The sequence below is a fragment of the Mesitornis unicolor genome, unplaced genomic scaffold (genome assembly GCF_000695765.1).
Source record: "Mesitornis unicolor isolate BGI_N332 unplaced genomic scaffold, ASM69576v1 scaffold629, whole genome shotgun sequence".
NCBI classification, from domain to species: Eukaryota; Metazoa; Chordata; class Aves; order Mesitornithiformes; family Mesitornithidae; genus Mesitornis; species Mesitornis unicolor.
Genome location: NW_010209004.1, coordinates 13,721 through 31,652, shown reverse-complemented (window position 1 = coordinate 31,652; position 17,932 = coordinate 13,721). Strand labels below are relative to the sequence as shown.

Below are 17,932 nucleotides of genomic sequence, written 5' to 3'. Positions count from 1 at the left end.
AGATGCCTGGGCATCTCCTGCATGGAGAAGAGCAGCCAGAGCTCCTCTGTTTTGTTTATTTTGGGTTTCCACCCTCCCTGGGGCAGACTAGGGGGGGCAGCGATGCCCTCTACAAGCCCCAACACCCTCACTGAATATGCCAGAAGCATCACCTGGGGCTGGCAGCTGTGCCGAACTGCACCGACGGGGACCATGTTTTGGCACACTATTCCCCTTCATCATCTCCTGGCACCTTTCTGGATGCCCAGGGAATTGGTGTGAACACGTTATCCATCATGGTGACAGCCCGATAAACAAGCCCTCCTTCTCCTACTACAACAAACAGTGTTGGGCGGCGTTCACATTATGAATGGAATGGATAAAACCGATGGAAGTGAACTTGGAAAGCATCCCGGGATGAATCACCACTAAGCCAAGTAACGGCCAGGAGACTTTGCACTTGTCTGTAGACATCCTTCAGACCCCATCTACTCCAGGCAGACACCAAAACATTTCCAGCACCAGCCCCAGGGCAGTTGAGTTCCCTGGAGAGATTGTGGGGAGACATTGGGGTGCACCCTCCTCCCAAAACAGTTCAACAACCACCTGGAAGACAACCACAACAGGTCCAGCATCGGGTGTGTCTCTGTCACCTCATCCCCAGGCAGAAGTCACAGCCCAGGGACCACATCATAGAATCATTTGGTTGGAGAAGACCTCTAAGATCATAAAATCCAACCATAACCTGACAAAGGGTGCACCCAAGGGTGCAAACTCCCTCCACGAGACACCTCAGCCCTCGCTCTGCCCCGTTTAAGGGCCAAAACAGGTTGAGAGAGATCCCCAAAGAGCTCAGCTGCTGCAGCGACACTCGGATATAAAATCCATGCAGGTTTCAAGCTAAAATGGGGATCGACCTGCCCTCTCCATCAGTGCAGGGGGCAAATGTACATAGCCCAGTCCAAACCCAGCAACGTCCCCACAGTGGCCCCATTGTGGACAGACACATGATCCAGTGCGTTGAAATCAACGGTTGAAGGGTCGAAATCAAACCCCAGCCCTTGCCGAGGGATCATCCGAAGCAGCCGAGGATAGCAGAGCGATTCTCAGAGCATCTCTCTAATAAGAAAACAGAGTCACTTGATAATCCCGGCAGTTCCTCTTTGCAGCATGACAATCCTATTTATACAGCCGAAATGTCATGTTCAGTCGCTTTGCCGGCTTAAATACTCGCATTGTGATTTCCACCCCCCCCCTTAATTCGCAGCCCGGCAGGGTCAATTAGGCTTACCCAGACAAAGCCGTATTCTTCGGCTCTGCTGCCAGGGTAGGGATCCTTCCAGTGCCGTGCTGCCGGCTGGAGCAGCCCGATGGTAAGGCAGCCAGATGTGGGCTGTGGGAAGCTCCCAGCCAGGCTGCCAACATGGCCATGGAGTGCTCGTACCATGGCTGGTACCGGCAGCAAGGCAGGCTCAGGGAGGAGAAAACCACTGATGGTCACAAAGAAATTATGTCCTGCTTGGGAAGTCCCCTGCTGAAGGCGGTTTGGGTTGGGACAGCATCAAGGAGAAGTATATTCTCACCTTAGCATCAGGGATGGGATGCCTGCAGAGAGGAGCCATGGACTGAATGGCACAGCTTCTAATGCATGTGCCACTGGCACCCCCAACACCAGCATCGTGTTCTGAAGTCCTGTCTGGCCCTTTCCAGCAGAACAGCCGGATCTAGGGCTTCTGGATTCCCAGTGCAGGGCTTGATTCACTAGACATTTTCTTGAATCCTTCTCTGCCAGCCACGTCTACCCAACACCAGCTCTTCTGAGGGCTCTTTTGCAGGTCACCAGGGTTCAAGGAAGCACAAGGAGCTCTGGTGGTATCTCAGGACTTGCTGCTTGCTTGGCCACCACTGGTTGACCGCCCAAGCCCCCGGTAGGCACAGCCTACCACAGCAGAAGCAAACCGCAGAGTATTCGGTCACAGAGCCAAGAGCAAGCGCCAGGACCAGGATCCAGGAGATGTGACCCACGAGGGACATGGCCAGAGCAGCACCAAAGGCAACAGGTGATGAGGAGATGGGAGGTGGACATCACTGGAGACCACATTAAAACAGCCACAATCGGCTCTCCAGGAACAAGACAAAGGCTTTCAGGGGTCACTGCTCCTAACTCCATGTACCAAGGGATGCTCCGTGGCTCTTGTCTTGCTCCCAGGCCACAGAAAGACCCTATCAACTGTGTGCTGCAGGAAGGTGTTGAGCAATGTCCCTGTGTGAAGAAGCCTCACACACAGCTTCAGTTTATGGGCCACTGGGGACAGATGATGGGTTTTCTCTCCTAGTACACACAAGGTCTTGGGTTGGGTTGCATTGGGTGCTCCTTCCCTTCTGCAGTGTTGGACACTGGAGGAGGGGCAGTGGTGAGGACGCTCCTCCACAGCCACGTGCCTGGGTGCTCGTTTTTCTGTCCTAGCACAGCAAAGACACACGCAGCCTTTTCTGTCCTTCCTTCCACCTCCTTTTGTTTTAAATAGTCCAGGGCAGAAACGACGTTGCTGGGCCATCCTGGAGACCATCAAGCAGGTGACCTGATCTGGATGCACACAGTGACAGCAGAGAGAGGACAGGCAGAAGGCACAGCCCGGGAGCAATGCCAGCTGCCTCCAGGTCACCCAGATAATGGAGATGCAAACAGGACCTACCAGACATAAGCCTTTACAATAAAAAGGAGAAGATCCAACCTGATTTCTGGGTGCTTGTAGCCAAGTCACAGAGCGTTGGGTCCTAAATCCTGTCGCAAAGTAACAACACACCTCTGGTGGTCACTCATTCACCAGGAGTGACCAGATGCACCAAGAGCAGGTACTGGAAGGACCTGTCTTCTGTCCCTCAGACACAGGGCTGGTCTATTCCAGAGCTAAGCTAGATTTCAAGGGCACCCCAAAAGTCTTTACTTCCCCCCTTTCTGCTTCACCTCCAAGAGCTGCTAAGGAAAAGCCAATTCAAAACCAAAATTTGTGGGGATCCTGGCCCTGTCTGAAGAGGACTTCACCCCTCCAGCAAGATTTGGGCTGCAGGAGAAAGCGTCTGCTGTCAGCCCTTGTGCTCTTGCTCCACGTCTGTGAAAATCCACTCCTATCAGGGCAAATCAGTCATTAAAAATAAGAGAGAAGCATCCAAACCCGCATCTGAGCAGGACCAGAGATGATTCAGATGGGAGCATGCTCCTGCCACAAGCAGCAAGATGTGCTGGCTGTTGAAAAGAGATCAGATCGAGAGACAGCTGGGGAGAGAGGGGTCTCGCCAAGGGCTCGCCGGGCTCCTCTCCTGCATCTCAATCTGACAAAAACAACATTTTTCGGTTTTGGTACTTAGGGAAGGAATTCCTCATCAATCCTGAGTGCATCAGGTGCTGCCATGCTGATCTCACGGGAGAAAAAGAGAAAAGGCATTTGCCTGCTGGAGCTTTATAAAAGCCCATGGTCATAGGGATGGGATATTGGGAAGAGCTTGGGTGACCAAACCATGTCTGTGTCCCAAGGATGGGGACAGGGAGGTCCTTGGGATGGGGGGTGAGCACAATGTACTGGCTCACACTCATGGTGAGCCTCACGGAGCACAACCTGGTACAAGCCCTGGTGCTTTGGACCAGCGAGAACAGCAGTGAGAAGAGGACCTGACAATCTTGAAGGTCTTTTCCAACCAAAACCATTCTAAGAGAGCAGGGGACCCAAGGACATGCAAAGCATTGTATGCCTGAGCTGGGGGGAGCCACCCAGGTCCTGTAACGGCAACGTGGGGCATGGGGAAAGCTGCAGAGATATCTGCTCCTCCTCACAAACACAACCACCCCCACACCACTTGGCATAACTCATCTTCTCCTGGCAAGGTAACGAACCCTGGCATCAAGCTCCATTAAATCCCATCTCCCTCCCAACTCAACTCCCAGCTGCTGCACGCAGGATGTGGCCGTTTTTCCCACTGGGTCACAAACCAGAAAGCAAATGTGGAAGGCAGAGGCAGAAACCCAGGACACAGCTCGAGGATGAGGCCACCAGTACAGAAATTATGCAGAAACACAAGAGAGCTAGAAAAACTATCATCTAGCAGGAGTCTTTTTTTCCCTGCATCAAATTTTCCTCGCAGGTCCCCAGAAGCAAGGGTTGCTCAGTGCATAGATACTGATCCTGCAGGACCAAATGGTTTAGCTGATGCTAAAACCTCTCAACAGGGATCAACCAGGCTGGTGCAGTCAAGCCCCTCTGCCCACAGCTCACATCTAGACCAGAAAACAAAGGTTCACGGAAGGCAAGAAAGCCGGAGGGCCAAAGGAAACGAGAAGAGACACCTCTCCAGCAGCGTTAGTCATTTGATAGCCCATCACTTCTCATCGCATCATGGTCCTGCATTGCCACATCGCATCAGGCCATCATACCACGGGCTGTAATCCAATGCCGAGGCGTGAGGAGACCTAAATGCAACGAGACACGGCGGGGGTTCACCGAGAATGGGGTTTATTTCTCAGTTTCTGGTCTGCTAATCCCCATCATTCCAGGCTGAAAGTTGAACTCAGGTGACGCCGCAGGGGGAGCAGGATATAAAAATACCCCTCGCTTCAGGGAAAGCTGCTGGTTGTACTGGCAAGAGTTGGGTCACTGGATATCACTAGAAATAATGTTGCCTGACCGCAGAGCTCCTGCCAGGTCCCACTGGCCCCAAAGCCAAAGAAAGGGAAGCAAAAGGATGGCAGAAATAGCTCGAAGACCCTTCAAAAATCCTAAACAGCAGCTGTTTGGTGTATAAAATAAATAAATAAAGGAATCATGAGTTTTTGCCTCGCAGATGGCTAGGAGGAATGAAAGCAGGGCAAAGGAACTGCCCCATCACACCAGCATCCAGTGCCTGCAAACTGGTGCTCAGGGTGGCCAGTAAAGCCGTCCCAGTGCCGCTTCCCACCCGGTGAGATGTGTCGAGAGGGGGAAAACCTGTGGGTGCGGGGGGGTTGGATGGGCAGGAAGGGGTGCTGCCTGCAAACCCTCTCTGATAACCCACAGCCAAGCAGTAAGGATGACCAGAAAAACCCAAAAAGACACTTCCAAGTGACAGCCGGCCTGTGCCACCAGCCTAGGTGGCATGGAAAGGCTCATGGCTTTTCCAGATGACAGCAGCCACCCGCCTGCACCCATGTTCTTGCAGTACACAAGAGCACACCTCTTTGCATAAATCAATATTCAATATGACAGTGGTTTCATATATATATGTTCAAATTTCCAGGCTTATATTTGCCCAGGAGCACTCACATATCCCTAAACACTGATGCGAGGCACCTACACGAGGGCTGTGCTCGCCATGCAACTCTCAACCAACGTCCTCCAGACCATCACCCTGAGCTCCTCACCACCACATCCTCTGCTTGGCATCAACCATCACCCACCGCACAGCAAGGGTAACTGGGACTCACTGGCTGAGAAGGTGGCTTCGGTGTGGACCGGTGGGGTGGAGGGGAGGAAAGGCGGGTACCCCACGAAGAAGGAGCGCAGGGAGCGCTCGGAGAGGAGCGGGGAGCGTTGTGCAGGGATGTTCTCACAGCTGCCCACGCTGTTGTGGATCTTGAGGTTCAAGGGCTTGGTCTTTTTCTTGACTCTGGAAGGAAGAAGGAAGAAAAAAAAGGAGAGAAAAGTGAAGGACAAGGAACAGAGAGGGAATTTACTCATAGGTGAGGCACCGAGGGAACAGTGGCACCCATGGGGTACCTGCTCATGCGGGGAGATGCTGCGCTGCCTCACGAGCTTAAGTGATAATTAGACCTGTATCCCTACAAGAATATTCAATCCCTCCCCTATATCAAAAAAGGCAATTTTCATGAAGGAACCTGTTGCATTTGAGAGCTCATCATCCCTCAGTGCCCCAAACCAAGGGCGGTTAAAAGGCATGCTTGAATGTCTGAGTCCTCAAATGTCTTTGCACAAGACCTCAGGTAGTCAAGTTGTACCATTTGGGGACAAAAGGGCTGGACGTGCTGCTGTGGTCCAAATTATACCGGCTCAGAGGCTGCCTGCCCAGGACAAGGCTTGCTTCCCATGGGAACCAACACAGAGAGCTCATCCACAGCCCAAAACACCACACACACTGAGGCATGGAGGAATTATGGAGCGGATTCAGATTGCTTGCTACAGCAACTTAAATGGATTTAGGCACTCGCAGTGCTGCTAAGCTTGAGAGATGCTGCTAAGCTCAAGATGTGCTACTAGGGCCAAGAGATGCTGCTGTCTGTGCATTGCAGCGGCACTGGCCTCAGATCCTCCTCACCAGCACTCAGCCCCTGCTCCAATTTTAGCGCCATTTAACATCACCTACATTCATTTTAGGGCCCAAGCAGGGGAACTGAGCACAGCCAAGGGCTGGGCTAGAGTGGAGGATCTGGGGCAGAGACCCTGATGTGAGCACAGGGCGAGCAGTGCGATAGCTCCTGGGCATCACCTCCTTCCCTCCCAGCAACTCAGCTCAGGAGCGGCCGGAGAGGATTTTCTCACAGGTGACGCAGCTGGCATTGACACACAACCAAGTCACAGCCTCCAATTCAACCTGCTGCCTTCGATTCCTGGGGATATTGTTAAAATTAGGCAAACCCAGGTGCCGCTTAGTCTCAAAACTTTCTTTGTGTCCAGCGGCCCCTTTCCTGCACACACCAACACGTTGATTTACAACCACTGGGTCCTTCTCTGCTGCCACCACTCCAGTAACTTCAATCGGAGACCTGCCCAAGCTCAGACACTCGCTCCTGCCCGCAGTCCCCAGGGCCATTGCCCCCCCACCTCAGGTCCCGGCAGTGCCCAGGGGGCATCTGGCCGTGCCAGTGGGTAGGAAATGACTGTGCTGTGCTTGCCAGCCCACATTAGCAGAAGAAAATTAAACCGCCCTTTAATAAGCTAATTGTTTCCTCGCACAGGAAAAACTGTGGCTGCTTCAAGAGTGGCTGGAACGACCTTGTTGGGTGCTCCTGGCTTGGCACCCATGGGGGTGATGCCCTGCCAGGGTCCTGAGCTGCCCCTGACCCTAAAGCCCCAGTCCTTAAAGCAAATCTGCAAAGCACCAAGGCAAGGAGAAGTCGTTGATGCTCAATCCCAACCCAACCCAACAGCACAACCTCAGCATCTCCACCAAAGCCCCCAGTGTGGGCATGGCCCCAGCTCCCTGAGAGCTCGGCCCTCACACTTGATCGAAAGCACTTCCTGCAACGCAGTGATTAGCCACTAATCTCATTTTTTTCCACCCATAAATCAGTTCCAGACCAAATATTTACTGCGAGCATCATTTCCTCGCCAAGCAGGGCTGGTGACAGCTCTCATTATTAGGAAAGATGAGTGATTTTGGACAGAGAGAGATTTTTCTCTCTCCCTGTTTCTCCAGGAAAAAAAACCAAATAAATTAATAAATAGACACAAACATCCAACTGAGTGACCAACAAGGGCTGTATCATCATGGCCTCGACCCCTTTTCCTGTCCCAGAAGAGGGGAACAGGGAGCAAAGCCACCAAAGAGAGGAGCAGGATGCTGCAGCAGAAGCATCCTCACCCCTAGCAAGTCTGCTGCAGGCGGGTGACAGGGACAGGGCATCCTGCTGCAAGCACCCCTGCACTGGGGACAACAGTGTCCCAGCTGTTAGGGATGCCCCCTGAGGTGCCCCTGGGGTGCTGGGGGACTGAGGGAAGATTAGCACCTTCTCTTCCCTGGGTGTGTGCAAGCACTTGGTGCTTCTCAAGCTTTGAGTCCTGCTCGAACAGTGCCTGTTAAGGCTGAGGTGGTGGCTTGCCCCTCCATGGGGGCACCACCAGGACAGGATGCAACCACAGAGCCCACAGCACCCAGCTGAGTCAAAAGAGGGTCAAATCCTGCCCCTGTTGCACAGTCCTCAGAGCAGGTGTGCAGGATGAGGCCAGCCATGGGCACCACTCAGGGAACATGCTGCCATGGGCAGGGGGTCACAGCCCACTCCTCATGGGCCTCCTACATCTGCCTGTTCACACTGCAGCATCCTGGAGTGAGACTGGGACGGTTCCCCTTGGCCCCCTCACCACTGCCGGCCTCAACTCTCAATTCCCGGGAGCAGTTTCACCCATCTTCACCCAACATTTCTGTATTCCCTCATTTATCCAAGCCAGCATCGCATAAGCAGGGAAAAAAACCATGTGCTGGAAATGCATCGTGGTCCTCCCAGTATAAACCCTCCAGCACAGCCCAGAGCCCCCCAGACCCCAAACTCCAAGGGCAGGAGGAGTCCCCCCTCTGTGCCAGGCTCCGCTGGGCAACACTCCCTTGCTATGCTTCCAAACCCAGTGAGGACAGCAGAAGCAAAATAGGGGATTTTTTAGTAATAATAATAATAATAAAAAATAAAATAATAACAACAACAACATCAGATTAATTCAATTTTCCATAGGGGTAAAGCCCCCAGACAGCAGCAGACCCCCTCCTCTTGGGTGGGGACCAGGTTGGATCTCACTGCTGGGATCTCAGGCAATCAAACCCCAGCCAGATCAAGAGGAATCAGTGAAGTGCAGTGCACAACTGGCCAGCCCTGCTTTGGTGCTCGGAGTCTTGGCTGCACTAATCCCCCCATTAAACCCCATTTCAGACCACTCCAGAAGCTGGCAAGTTCTCAGCTGCTTTGCTGGGGGTGGGGCGGAGGGAGCAGAAAAAGGCGAGTGGCCCCCTAAAACATTCTGGTGATTATACAGAAATACCAATGGAGAAGGGAAAAGCACCACACAGCTCTGCAAAAGCTGCAGAGGGGGTGACTGAGATGGTGCCAATACCTCCCTGCCCCAGTAAGGACCATTTACCACCCGTCACAGCTGGGCAGCTCCCCAAATGAGCCTCCAGCCTCTGTCGGGAGAGGCCGCAAGTGCCAGGCAGGGGGAAAAGGGAGGTTATTATACCAGTGATTTTGGATTTTGGCTTTAAAGGGTTTGTGGGGAGCCAAAAGAACCATGCATGGTCCTTCTCTAGGCTTGAAGCTCCCCAAAATCTAGGAGACAACCTGAGGTGACTACAGAAGCAGCCCCAGGGGCTCTGCAGGCACCAAGCACCCTCTCTACAGGGGTGCTGGGCTCCCCACCAGTGAGACGGGGCCAGACCTTGCCCCACACAGCCCTCAGTTTCCCAATTCCTATCTGAAATCCCCAATTTAGAGCTCTTCCCACTTTGTGAGCCGCCAAACTGCTCCTGGACCATGAAGAGCCACCCCAGCATCTCTCAGCCTGCTCTGTTACCTCTTGCTGCCCCCCAACCCCCTGCACGGCCCAAAACCACCTCATTTTTTATCCTTGTCTTCCCAGCGCATCTCCCAGGGGGGACATCAAACATGGCACCTGCACCCAAAAAACCCCAGACCAGCGCTTGCAGGAGCATCAGGGCTAAATTTTGCCAGAGGCAGATGTGGATACTCAGGAAAGTCCTGATCCCATGCACAGGCAGGTAATTGCCAGCTATTAGGGACATAATTTCATGCACGAATTTGTTAAATAGATGATGATGGTTTTCAAATAAAGAGAGAAAAAAAAATAGCCCAGCTTGTTGGAAGCACTTAATGCAAAGCCCTTTAAGGTGTCAATCCGGACTGAATGGCTCATCCCTGCCTGCTCCGGGCAATCAGTCAAACGCTTATCACTGGCTTCGGGGAAAAAATAGAGGGTTTCAACAGGCAGTGAAAAACAGAAGCAGACGCCCAGGACAAAGCACCCGTCACTCCTTGCAGCCCCAGTGAGGCTCTATGTGCATCAGGCAGGGACTGACAGGATGCAGGGATGGTACGGATGCTATGGGGTCCTGACGAGGACACGCAGAGCTCAGCTATGCGAAAGCTGGAGTGTTCCCGGGTGATTCACAGCCTGGAAGAGTGGGATGCGCTCACTGGCAGGAGTTGGTTTATGAGGATGGGCATGGGCAGACCTATACGTTATGGAGAGTGGGGATGACACAGCCATAGGGTCACCCCATGTACAGCTCTGCCCAGGGCTATGGTTGACCCACGGCCATCCCAAAGAGCAGCACAAAGGGGACTCACCAACCGGTCCCCTGCAACCGGGCAGCGTTCGCTTCTTAAATAAAAAATGGAAATCAGGCAAATAATTATCTACTCTGCAGGGATTTGTTCTCACTTGCTGGTAATACTGTAATAAAGAAAACCAGGAGGTTAAATTTAAAATTTAGGCAAAACAGGTGAGTTGAGCCTGCGGCTGACTGCTGTTTTATTCACTGATTTACTCCTTTCCAGTAAGCTCCAATTTCAGTGCAAGCATTTCTTTTAAAGGAAGGGGAAGAGGGTGGGGAAAAAAATTCCTCTCATCGGCATTTCAGTTAGCTCTCTGCAAAGGATTAAAGATCGCTGCCGCCTGGCCTGAAGCGCACAGCCTCGGTCAGGATTCAGCCCAGAAGACTGATGGCCTTTTGACTGCCTTAATTGCACAATATTCTGTATTAAATCAGAGGAAGGAGAAGGTGAAATGCTTCCCCCGCGCTGCAGCAGACTGCGAGGCTCTGCCCGTCTGCACCAGGCAGGTGACTCCGCTGGGAGCAAGCAGCACCCGTGTGCAATGACAAAAAGAAGAGAAGAAAACCTCACAGATTTACTCTTGCATATTTTTCTGTTGCAAGAAGAGCTGCCAGTTCTGCTCCCTTCCTGTTGGGTTCCCAAGGCCAGCAAAACCCAACTCCTTTCTCCAGGGATTCCCAAAAACCCACAAAACTCCAGGTGACTTTCCTGGCCAAGCAGCACAAGCATCCCCAAACCAACAGGTTTAGGGAGTCTGGACCAAAACTACCCATGGTTGGAGCCATCACAGCCAAAAAGAAGGCACCAGGTCACCATTTGTGCATGAGAACAAACCTACGGCATCCCCACACAGTGCTGTCGTGCATCCGTCCCCATGCAGCGAGGACGGCCCCAGCTGCTGTAACATTTTCAGGGTTCAAGGCAAACACGTAGGTAAAGCCAGTGAATTATTGGAACCTGCCTGAAGAGAAGAAATTTCTTCATTATACACCCAGAGCTGAACAAGCTCTGTGCAATACTAGCTTGATATTTAAAAAAAAAAGAGAATATCCACCAGACGTTACATTTACCCTCCTCATTACTGTAAGAGGCAACAAACCCCTCCTCCTCCAGACAGAGGAAAAGCAGGTTCTTCATATCAAAGCCTCGACAGTTAAATATTTATCCAAGTGCCTATCCCCACTTCCCTGGGTGGCTGAATTTCAAGGTTCAAGTCTTACTGATCTATTATTCTCTTTTCGTAGCATACAGACTAACTTTTTATTATGGCTGCAAATTATAAAGCTGGGAAATTCTTTGAAGGGAGCTCGAGCCAAAGAGGCTTTTTCCCCTCTCCCGGGACTCACGGGCCGACGAGACAGTGCTGCGGGAGGGCAGCAGGAACGGCGCTCGGAGCAGACGCAAGCTGCTGCATGGAAGGAGCTGGAGAAGCTAATTGCCAAGATCCTGAAGCAGGTCCTGTTTCTCATTAAACCCTTCCTGTTATCTTCATTTCCAACACCACGTTTCCTTGAGGGACACACAAGGGTGGTGGTGGATGAGCACCACCGGCTGTGGCCAACCAAGGATGGTGAGGTTGAGTCTCCTGTTGCTGAGGCCACGTCCACACGGGTTCAGCTCTGAGTTGTTCATCATTTGCATCTGGATGAGTGCGTTTTTCCAGCCCCAAACAACACAGCCTCAGCCAGGTAGGCCAGCTCCAGGCATTTTTTCCCATACAAATCATAAACTCATGGAATGGTTTGGGTTGGAAGGGACCTTTAAAGGTCACCTGGTCCAATCCTCCTGCAATGAGCAGGGACATCTTCAACTAGACCAGGTTACCCAGAGCCCCAGCGAACACGACCTTGAATGCCTCCAGGGATGGGGCCTCTACCACCACTCTGGGCAACCTGTGGCAGTGTTGCACCACCCTCAGCGTAAAAAATTTCTTCCTTATATCTAGTCTGAATTTCTCCCCTTTTAGTTTAAAACCATCACCCCTTGTCCTATTGCTACAGGCCCTACTAAAAAGTTCCTCTCCATCTTTGTTATAAGCCCCCTTTAAGTACTGAAATGCCACAGTAAGCTCAACCCCAACTCTCTCAGCCTGTCCTCACAGGAAAGGAATGAGTGGACTGAAGACCACAGGGCTCTCCACCAGTGCAAGACCTCATTTCCCAGCCACCATCACCTCCATGCTTGCAAAACCCAACTAAGAAAAGGGATGTGATCAACTCAAGCACCTGCCTACTCTCTTGCATTAACATGAGAAGAGCAACACACAGCGTGGCCCGGGTGCCCACACACACACCCAGACCTGTTTTGGGAGGAAATTCTCAAAAAATCATACTACCAGAGGGAAAAGTATGGACCGCCCGTGGCTGGAAAGCCCTGAGGTGGAGGTTGATGAACCTAACTAACTACAGCCCTGCAAACCTTTCATCTCAGAAGGCACTTGGGGCAATTTTTCTCTGTGATTCGCTTGCAGGCTGCCTCTGGATCTCAGGTTGCTTATGCACGGTGGACTTGATCGGCTCTTTGAAAAGAAGTCAGAGTAGTCTTATGTCTTTTTGGGAAGCCTGCTATCTCTGCCTTCTAGGTCTTCATTTCTTTATTGCCAAGGAAGCCAATGGAGCGCTTGCTTGGGCAACACACCATCTGCTTGAGCACTTCGCTGACCACAGCAGTGGGTGATGAAATCCACTCACCAACCTCTTGGACCACAAAGAAGAGGACAGAGAAGCTGCTTCATGTCTTTCCTGCAGAGCTACAACTGGACAAGAGTGCTGAGAAGAGCTCAAGCACGGTTGTATCATGACCAGCAGTGATCATTCCATCTCCTGTTCACCACCCTGGGACATTGCCCACAGCACCTGCCCTTGCCATGCCCTCTCCTCCCACGTGGACACCATGGAGGCAGCACATCAGGCAATGGTGCCGGCAGCAGAGAGCTCTGCCACCACTCCCGAGATGTTAATCTTTATCTAAATTCATAACCACGGTCTCTGCTTTCAAAGTGGCGAAAGGAGGCTCAACTTCTCATTAAAGGACACGGTGAAAAGTTTCTCCTCCAAGCATGTTAAAGCTCCTGCTCCTCTTGATGGAACACCACAGCAGTAATTAACATTAATGACATACCTAAGGAGAACCGCAGCCCAGAGCAGTGGGATAATTGCAGCAGAGCGCCAGTTTGTTACGGAGGCTACCCGTCACTGTCAAGGCACGGTGTGCAGACCATACTTTGAGAGAGCTGGAGATGATCCAGGACCTGTTCAAAACTCCACAGCCCCGACTCACCACCAAAGGCATCGAGATTAATCGGAAAGATTATTTGGAAACACAGAGGGAGATGCTGCTTCTTTTGCTCTCCAAATTCCCGCACTTCAGTGCTCTCCCCCTTGCAGATGTACCACTCAGGTCTCTGTATTTTCAGACACCATGCAGGATGAATAACACAATGCTGAAGATGCTGTGCACAGATTATTTGCACATGTTGGCAGTGTCCCGCTGCATCCACCTGCTCTGCAACATCAATCTCCTGCCTGTCCCCAGTGCCAAGGGCCCACCTGCCTTCCCAAGCCCAGGAAATGTCAGAGACACCAGGCACCAGAGCCATCTCAAATGCCGCTCTTTCGAATCCTGACCACACAGAATATCAAATAATTGATCTACCTGGTGGAAGCGTTGACTGGAATTGATACAAGGGAAAAACATCATTATTATAAAGGTTGCAGAGCAGCAGAACAAATGCTCTATCACTCAGTAGCATTTTTGCCCAGCTTAGATGATTAATTCTGAGGGACAGTCCAACTGCAAGCTGCCCAGTGTGGTGGGGACAGTGGAGAAAACCTCTGGTCCTACATTTCTGTAAGTCTAGGACTCATTCAGTCTTTCACCTCTCTGCCTAGATGCCCCAAGTAGGATCCTACATTAGACTCAGCCAAGTGCCACAGGAGATACTCTGTTCTCAGGGGTTTCTCTGTTACATGGGATGGAAAAAAACAACCCCATAACAGAGAAAGTATCAAGTTAGAGTTGATTCAGAGTTGGAAATAATACAAGGGAAAAGAAAAAGAAAAAAAAAGATACGTGTTCTATCAGCAGATCAGACGTGAACTTCACATCTGACTTTATCTTTTCAGGATATCCTTATCCTGATTTTGAAAACAACCTCAATGTCAACAAGGCTAAAGGCAAGGAGGATGACCATCACAAGCCTTTTCAACCAGAACACCTAACTCTATCTGTATCAATGCCTCAAATGCAATTGCAACAATACAGGATAAGGAAACTTCTTTGAAAACTTACCCAAAATAAAGCTGACTTGAGCTGGAGGATCCTCCTCCCACCCCAGACCCGACCTAGGTACACCCCAAAAACTGCATGTCCTCTTCAGCAGCTGCTTCACGTTAGTCCTCGGGAGAGTCCAGCATCTCCTCCGGGGCTCAGCCACGCCAGGTCACGCCGCTTTAGTTCACTGTCAATATGCTGCGGTCCTCCCCTCCCGGAGGCTGCTCTTTGAAGGCCACAGAGTTCAGGAATTTGGCCAGACACCCAGTGTGGCAAAAGGAACCACAGCTGGGAAGTGGACGAGGTTTTGGGCTCACCTCCTCTTCGCATGGGTCTAAGGATGAAGACCACCCAACCACTGCTTTGGGCAGGTCTTGCCTCCAGAGAGCTATTTTACACAAGCCCTTCCAAGGGTTAACACACTTGAGCTCACTCTTAACTAGCTTGACTTTTGTTCCCCAACTAATGTATTTTTAAGACCTTCCATTCAGAGTTTGGTTTTTTTTTCCCTGACATCTTGCTGATGAATAATCATTAACTATCCATGAAAGATTTAAATGGGCCGTGGAATTCATGAGGTATTAAATGGGTATTATATTATCAACCACTCTAAATGTTTTGTTACCGTTTCAAGACCATTCATGAGATGTTTATAGATTGTGGATTTATGGAAGCCAGGGGATCTTTTTAGGAGTAATGTTCCGTACCCCAGAGCTACGGACAACAGCTGGAGGCTCTGTGCACAAAAATCTGAGGCTGTGAGCTCAAGAAATTTAACCCCTGCTTCAGAAGTTCTCGGTGTATGAAAATGATGGATTAAACCCTAGAAATAAGCTCTGAAACACAAAATGCAAGCAGACTTATGAGCTGTCATCAAGAGTCAAGTGGTACATGGTGGCTTCGGCTCCAGAGAGGACCTGCTTGCTGCTAAAACTCTCCCAGACATACCGTGGTGTTTTACTTTACAGAGTGGTCTGCAAAGGCTGGTATGGGCATAAATCTACACCCAAAATCACCCCAGGAGTGGCCACCCTGAACCTAGGGTCTCCAGCATTGTCCCCAAGCTCCAGCTCTCCAGGTCCAGCACCTCTTCCCATGCTGCGACACGACACAGGGAACAGAAAGCCATGATCCAAAGCAAACCAAGAGCCCACTGGCACAGCTAAAACCAGAGGGGATTGATCAGAGAAGGCTTAAAATCATATTTCAGGGATGAGCTCCATGCCATGTTTGAGGTCAGGAGGAAACTTCTTTCCTGCAGAAAGGACTCGGACACTAAAAAAAATCCAACCCCACAATACATGTGCATTGCATGGGCAAGGCTATAAAATAAGAATTAGCTGATAACAGCCCCCAAAAGCCACTTTTTCTCTGTGCCGGGCAAAGCGTAACCACCGCATCCAGGCTAACAAAGAGGTAAAACTTCAGCATGCCTCTGCTGGAAAAAAGAGGAAAAAAGAAGAAGCTGCCTCTTTAACATACTAATTACTATCCCGAAACACTAATGGGATTAGCAAGCAGGATTTAGTGGTTGCCTCCTGAAAAATCATTAAGTGCCATTAGAGAAAATTAACCTCCCCGGTTCTCTGAGCGGCTTTCAGGAGCTTGGGTCCTTCCACAACAACACGATTGAACCCCTAGTAGGATGCTAGCATGGCGGAGCCCTGTTAATATTGGCTCTCTCTTTCCTCTATTAATTGCCTAACCATGAATTAAATAAAGTTGCCCAGCACGGCTGAGGAGAGCACCAGAAGTGCTGGGCAAACTGGACGCATTTGGGCAGGGACCAAAGGAAAGCCAAGAGCAATGAAGGAAGAGGGGACATGACCATGTTCATGCAAACCCTGTTTATGATTTCCTTCTGCTGCTCTTTCCCCTTGCAGGAAAGTCGAGGCCTCCCATCCCCATCCAGCTCAGAAACCACTGGGCAAAGGATTTGCTGAAGTAAGGTCCCAACTCCCATGTCCAAACCTTGCCCTCATGTCGAGGTGACCCAGAGCACGCGATGACCACACTGGGGATCAAATGGCTTGGAAGAATCGAAGGCAGGCTCTGCCCTCGGTGAGACCTGCTGAAGGGAGAGCTTGGATCAGACGCTGAAATGCAAATAAAAGCAAGAGAGGAGCCCAGCTGCTTGCTGAGGCTTTGCTCCTGCAGACGCATTGATGCAAACAGGACTTTCCAGTGCCTAAGCATGAGGGGGAGGGTGACCATGCAGGAGGCATTGTCCAGCTGAAATAAATTTATTCCCGAAAGCTAAAAGCCTTTAGAGACCAAAAGCTCCCAGCCTAGGGGAGAACGATGACTGCGCTCAATTCATGCAGCAACGATGGCTGCCGCAGCCTCGGGAACATGATGGGAACACAAGTGACACCGTGACGATGCAGTCACAAATACATCTGCCACCCCACACACCATGCGGGCTCCTCCTGTCCAAACAGGGGGGCATCAGGGTCTGGCAGCCAGGGGGCACTCAGCACAGGCACTGGATTTTAACCCTTTCCAGTTCATGTGTGGACAAACAGGGTAGTTTTGGGAGGTTAGTGGGGACCAGCCGTGCTCCATCCCAACACATCCTCGGGGAGAGGAGATCATGTCTCAAGGTGGCCATGGGTCCCCTCTGCCACCCCACGCTGAGTCAGCAGAGGGGCTTTCCAAGCACAGCCACCAAAAAGGCCCAAAGGAGACCGGTTCATAGAGGGAGAAGGAGATGGAGAAGGAGGGGAGGGAGTGTGTTTATGCTGGGAAGCCTTTTCCCTGCACAGCAGCAGCCTCTGCTGGCACCAGAGCCACAGAGCAAGAGCAGCAGGAAGGAGCCATGGTACGGTCAGAACCTTCTGCAACCACCACCAGGGAGGGAAAACATATTGGAGGTCTCTAGAACATACGCTGTTATATCCATAAGGACTTATATATCCATACATCCGTGTTTCAGCTGAAAGATCATTCTTGATGATTCTTCCCTTTTCATTCTCACATGCATTTGCACCCACATGCAGCTCTTGTCCCAACACTGCAGCTGCAAAGCCCCACCATCTGTGAAAAAGCCACCATCCCACCCACCTGTGCCACGCTCCGGCACGGGGGAGCTTTGCCGAGCAGTGGCCCTGAACCCCCTCAGTGCTCCCCATCCACCCCACACTCCCAAAATGAGGTTCCAAGGGAGCAAAGCAGGCACCATCTCAGCAGCGCCCCTGCCGCCTGCTAGAGCCACAAAGAGCTTTTCTACCTCAAAACAAACAAACAAAAAAAGAACACGCGCCTCAACATGTAGGGCCTAAAGCACTTTCCAGAGGAGCTAGGATGGGGTTCATCATCCCACCGTGCATCAGCACCTGGGACACACACTCACTTGAGGGTACGGGGGCTCATCACCCCACTGGCACCCACTTACTTGGGGGTGTGTGCCTCGTCTACGCGATGACCCAGCTGGAATTCATGGGACTTGCTGCGGTGCAGCGCGGTGAAGCCAGGGATGAGGTGGATCAGTTTTCGCGACGAGGGCGGGGGTGTCCCGGGGGGCTTCAGTTTATTCCTCCGGCGTACCGGCGGCGTGCCCGGCGGCGTCATGGTGGTGACGATGTTGGGGGTGCGTGGAGGGGTGTGAGCAGCGTGGCGCTGGCGTGGGGAGGG

General features: G+C 51.6%; 1 protein-coding gene across 1 annotated transcript in view; it reads right to left on the bottom strand.

Moving 5' to 3' along the window:
• Positions 1-17,932, bottom strand: part of KSR2 (kinase suppressor of ras 2) — a gene marked incomplete at its 5' end in the record, with an annotated part of 67,731 nt that overhangs the window by 41,874 nt on the left and 7,925 nt on the right. Inside the window, 2 exons of the mRNA XM_010192705.1 lie at positions 5,435-5,616; positions 17,694-17,926. Coding sequence (XP_010191007.1) covers positions 5,435-5,616; positions 17,694-17,926 — 415 coding nt within the window. The remainder of the gene's footprint in view (positions 1-5,434; positions 5,617-17,693; positions 17,927-17,932) is intronic.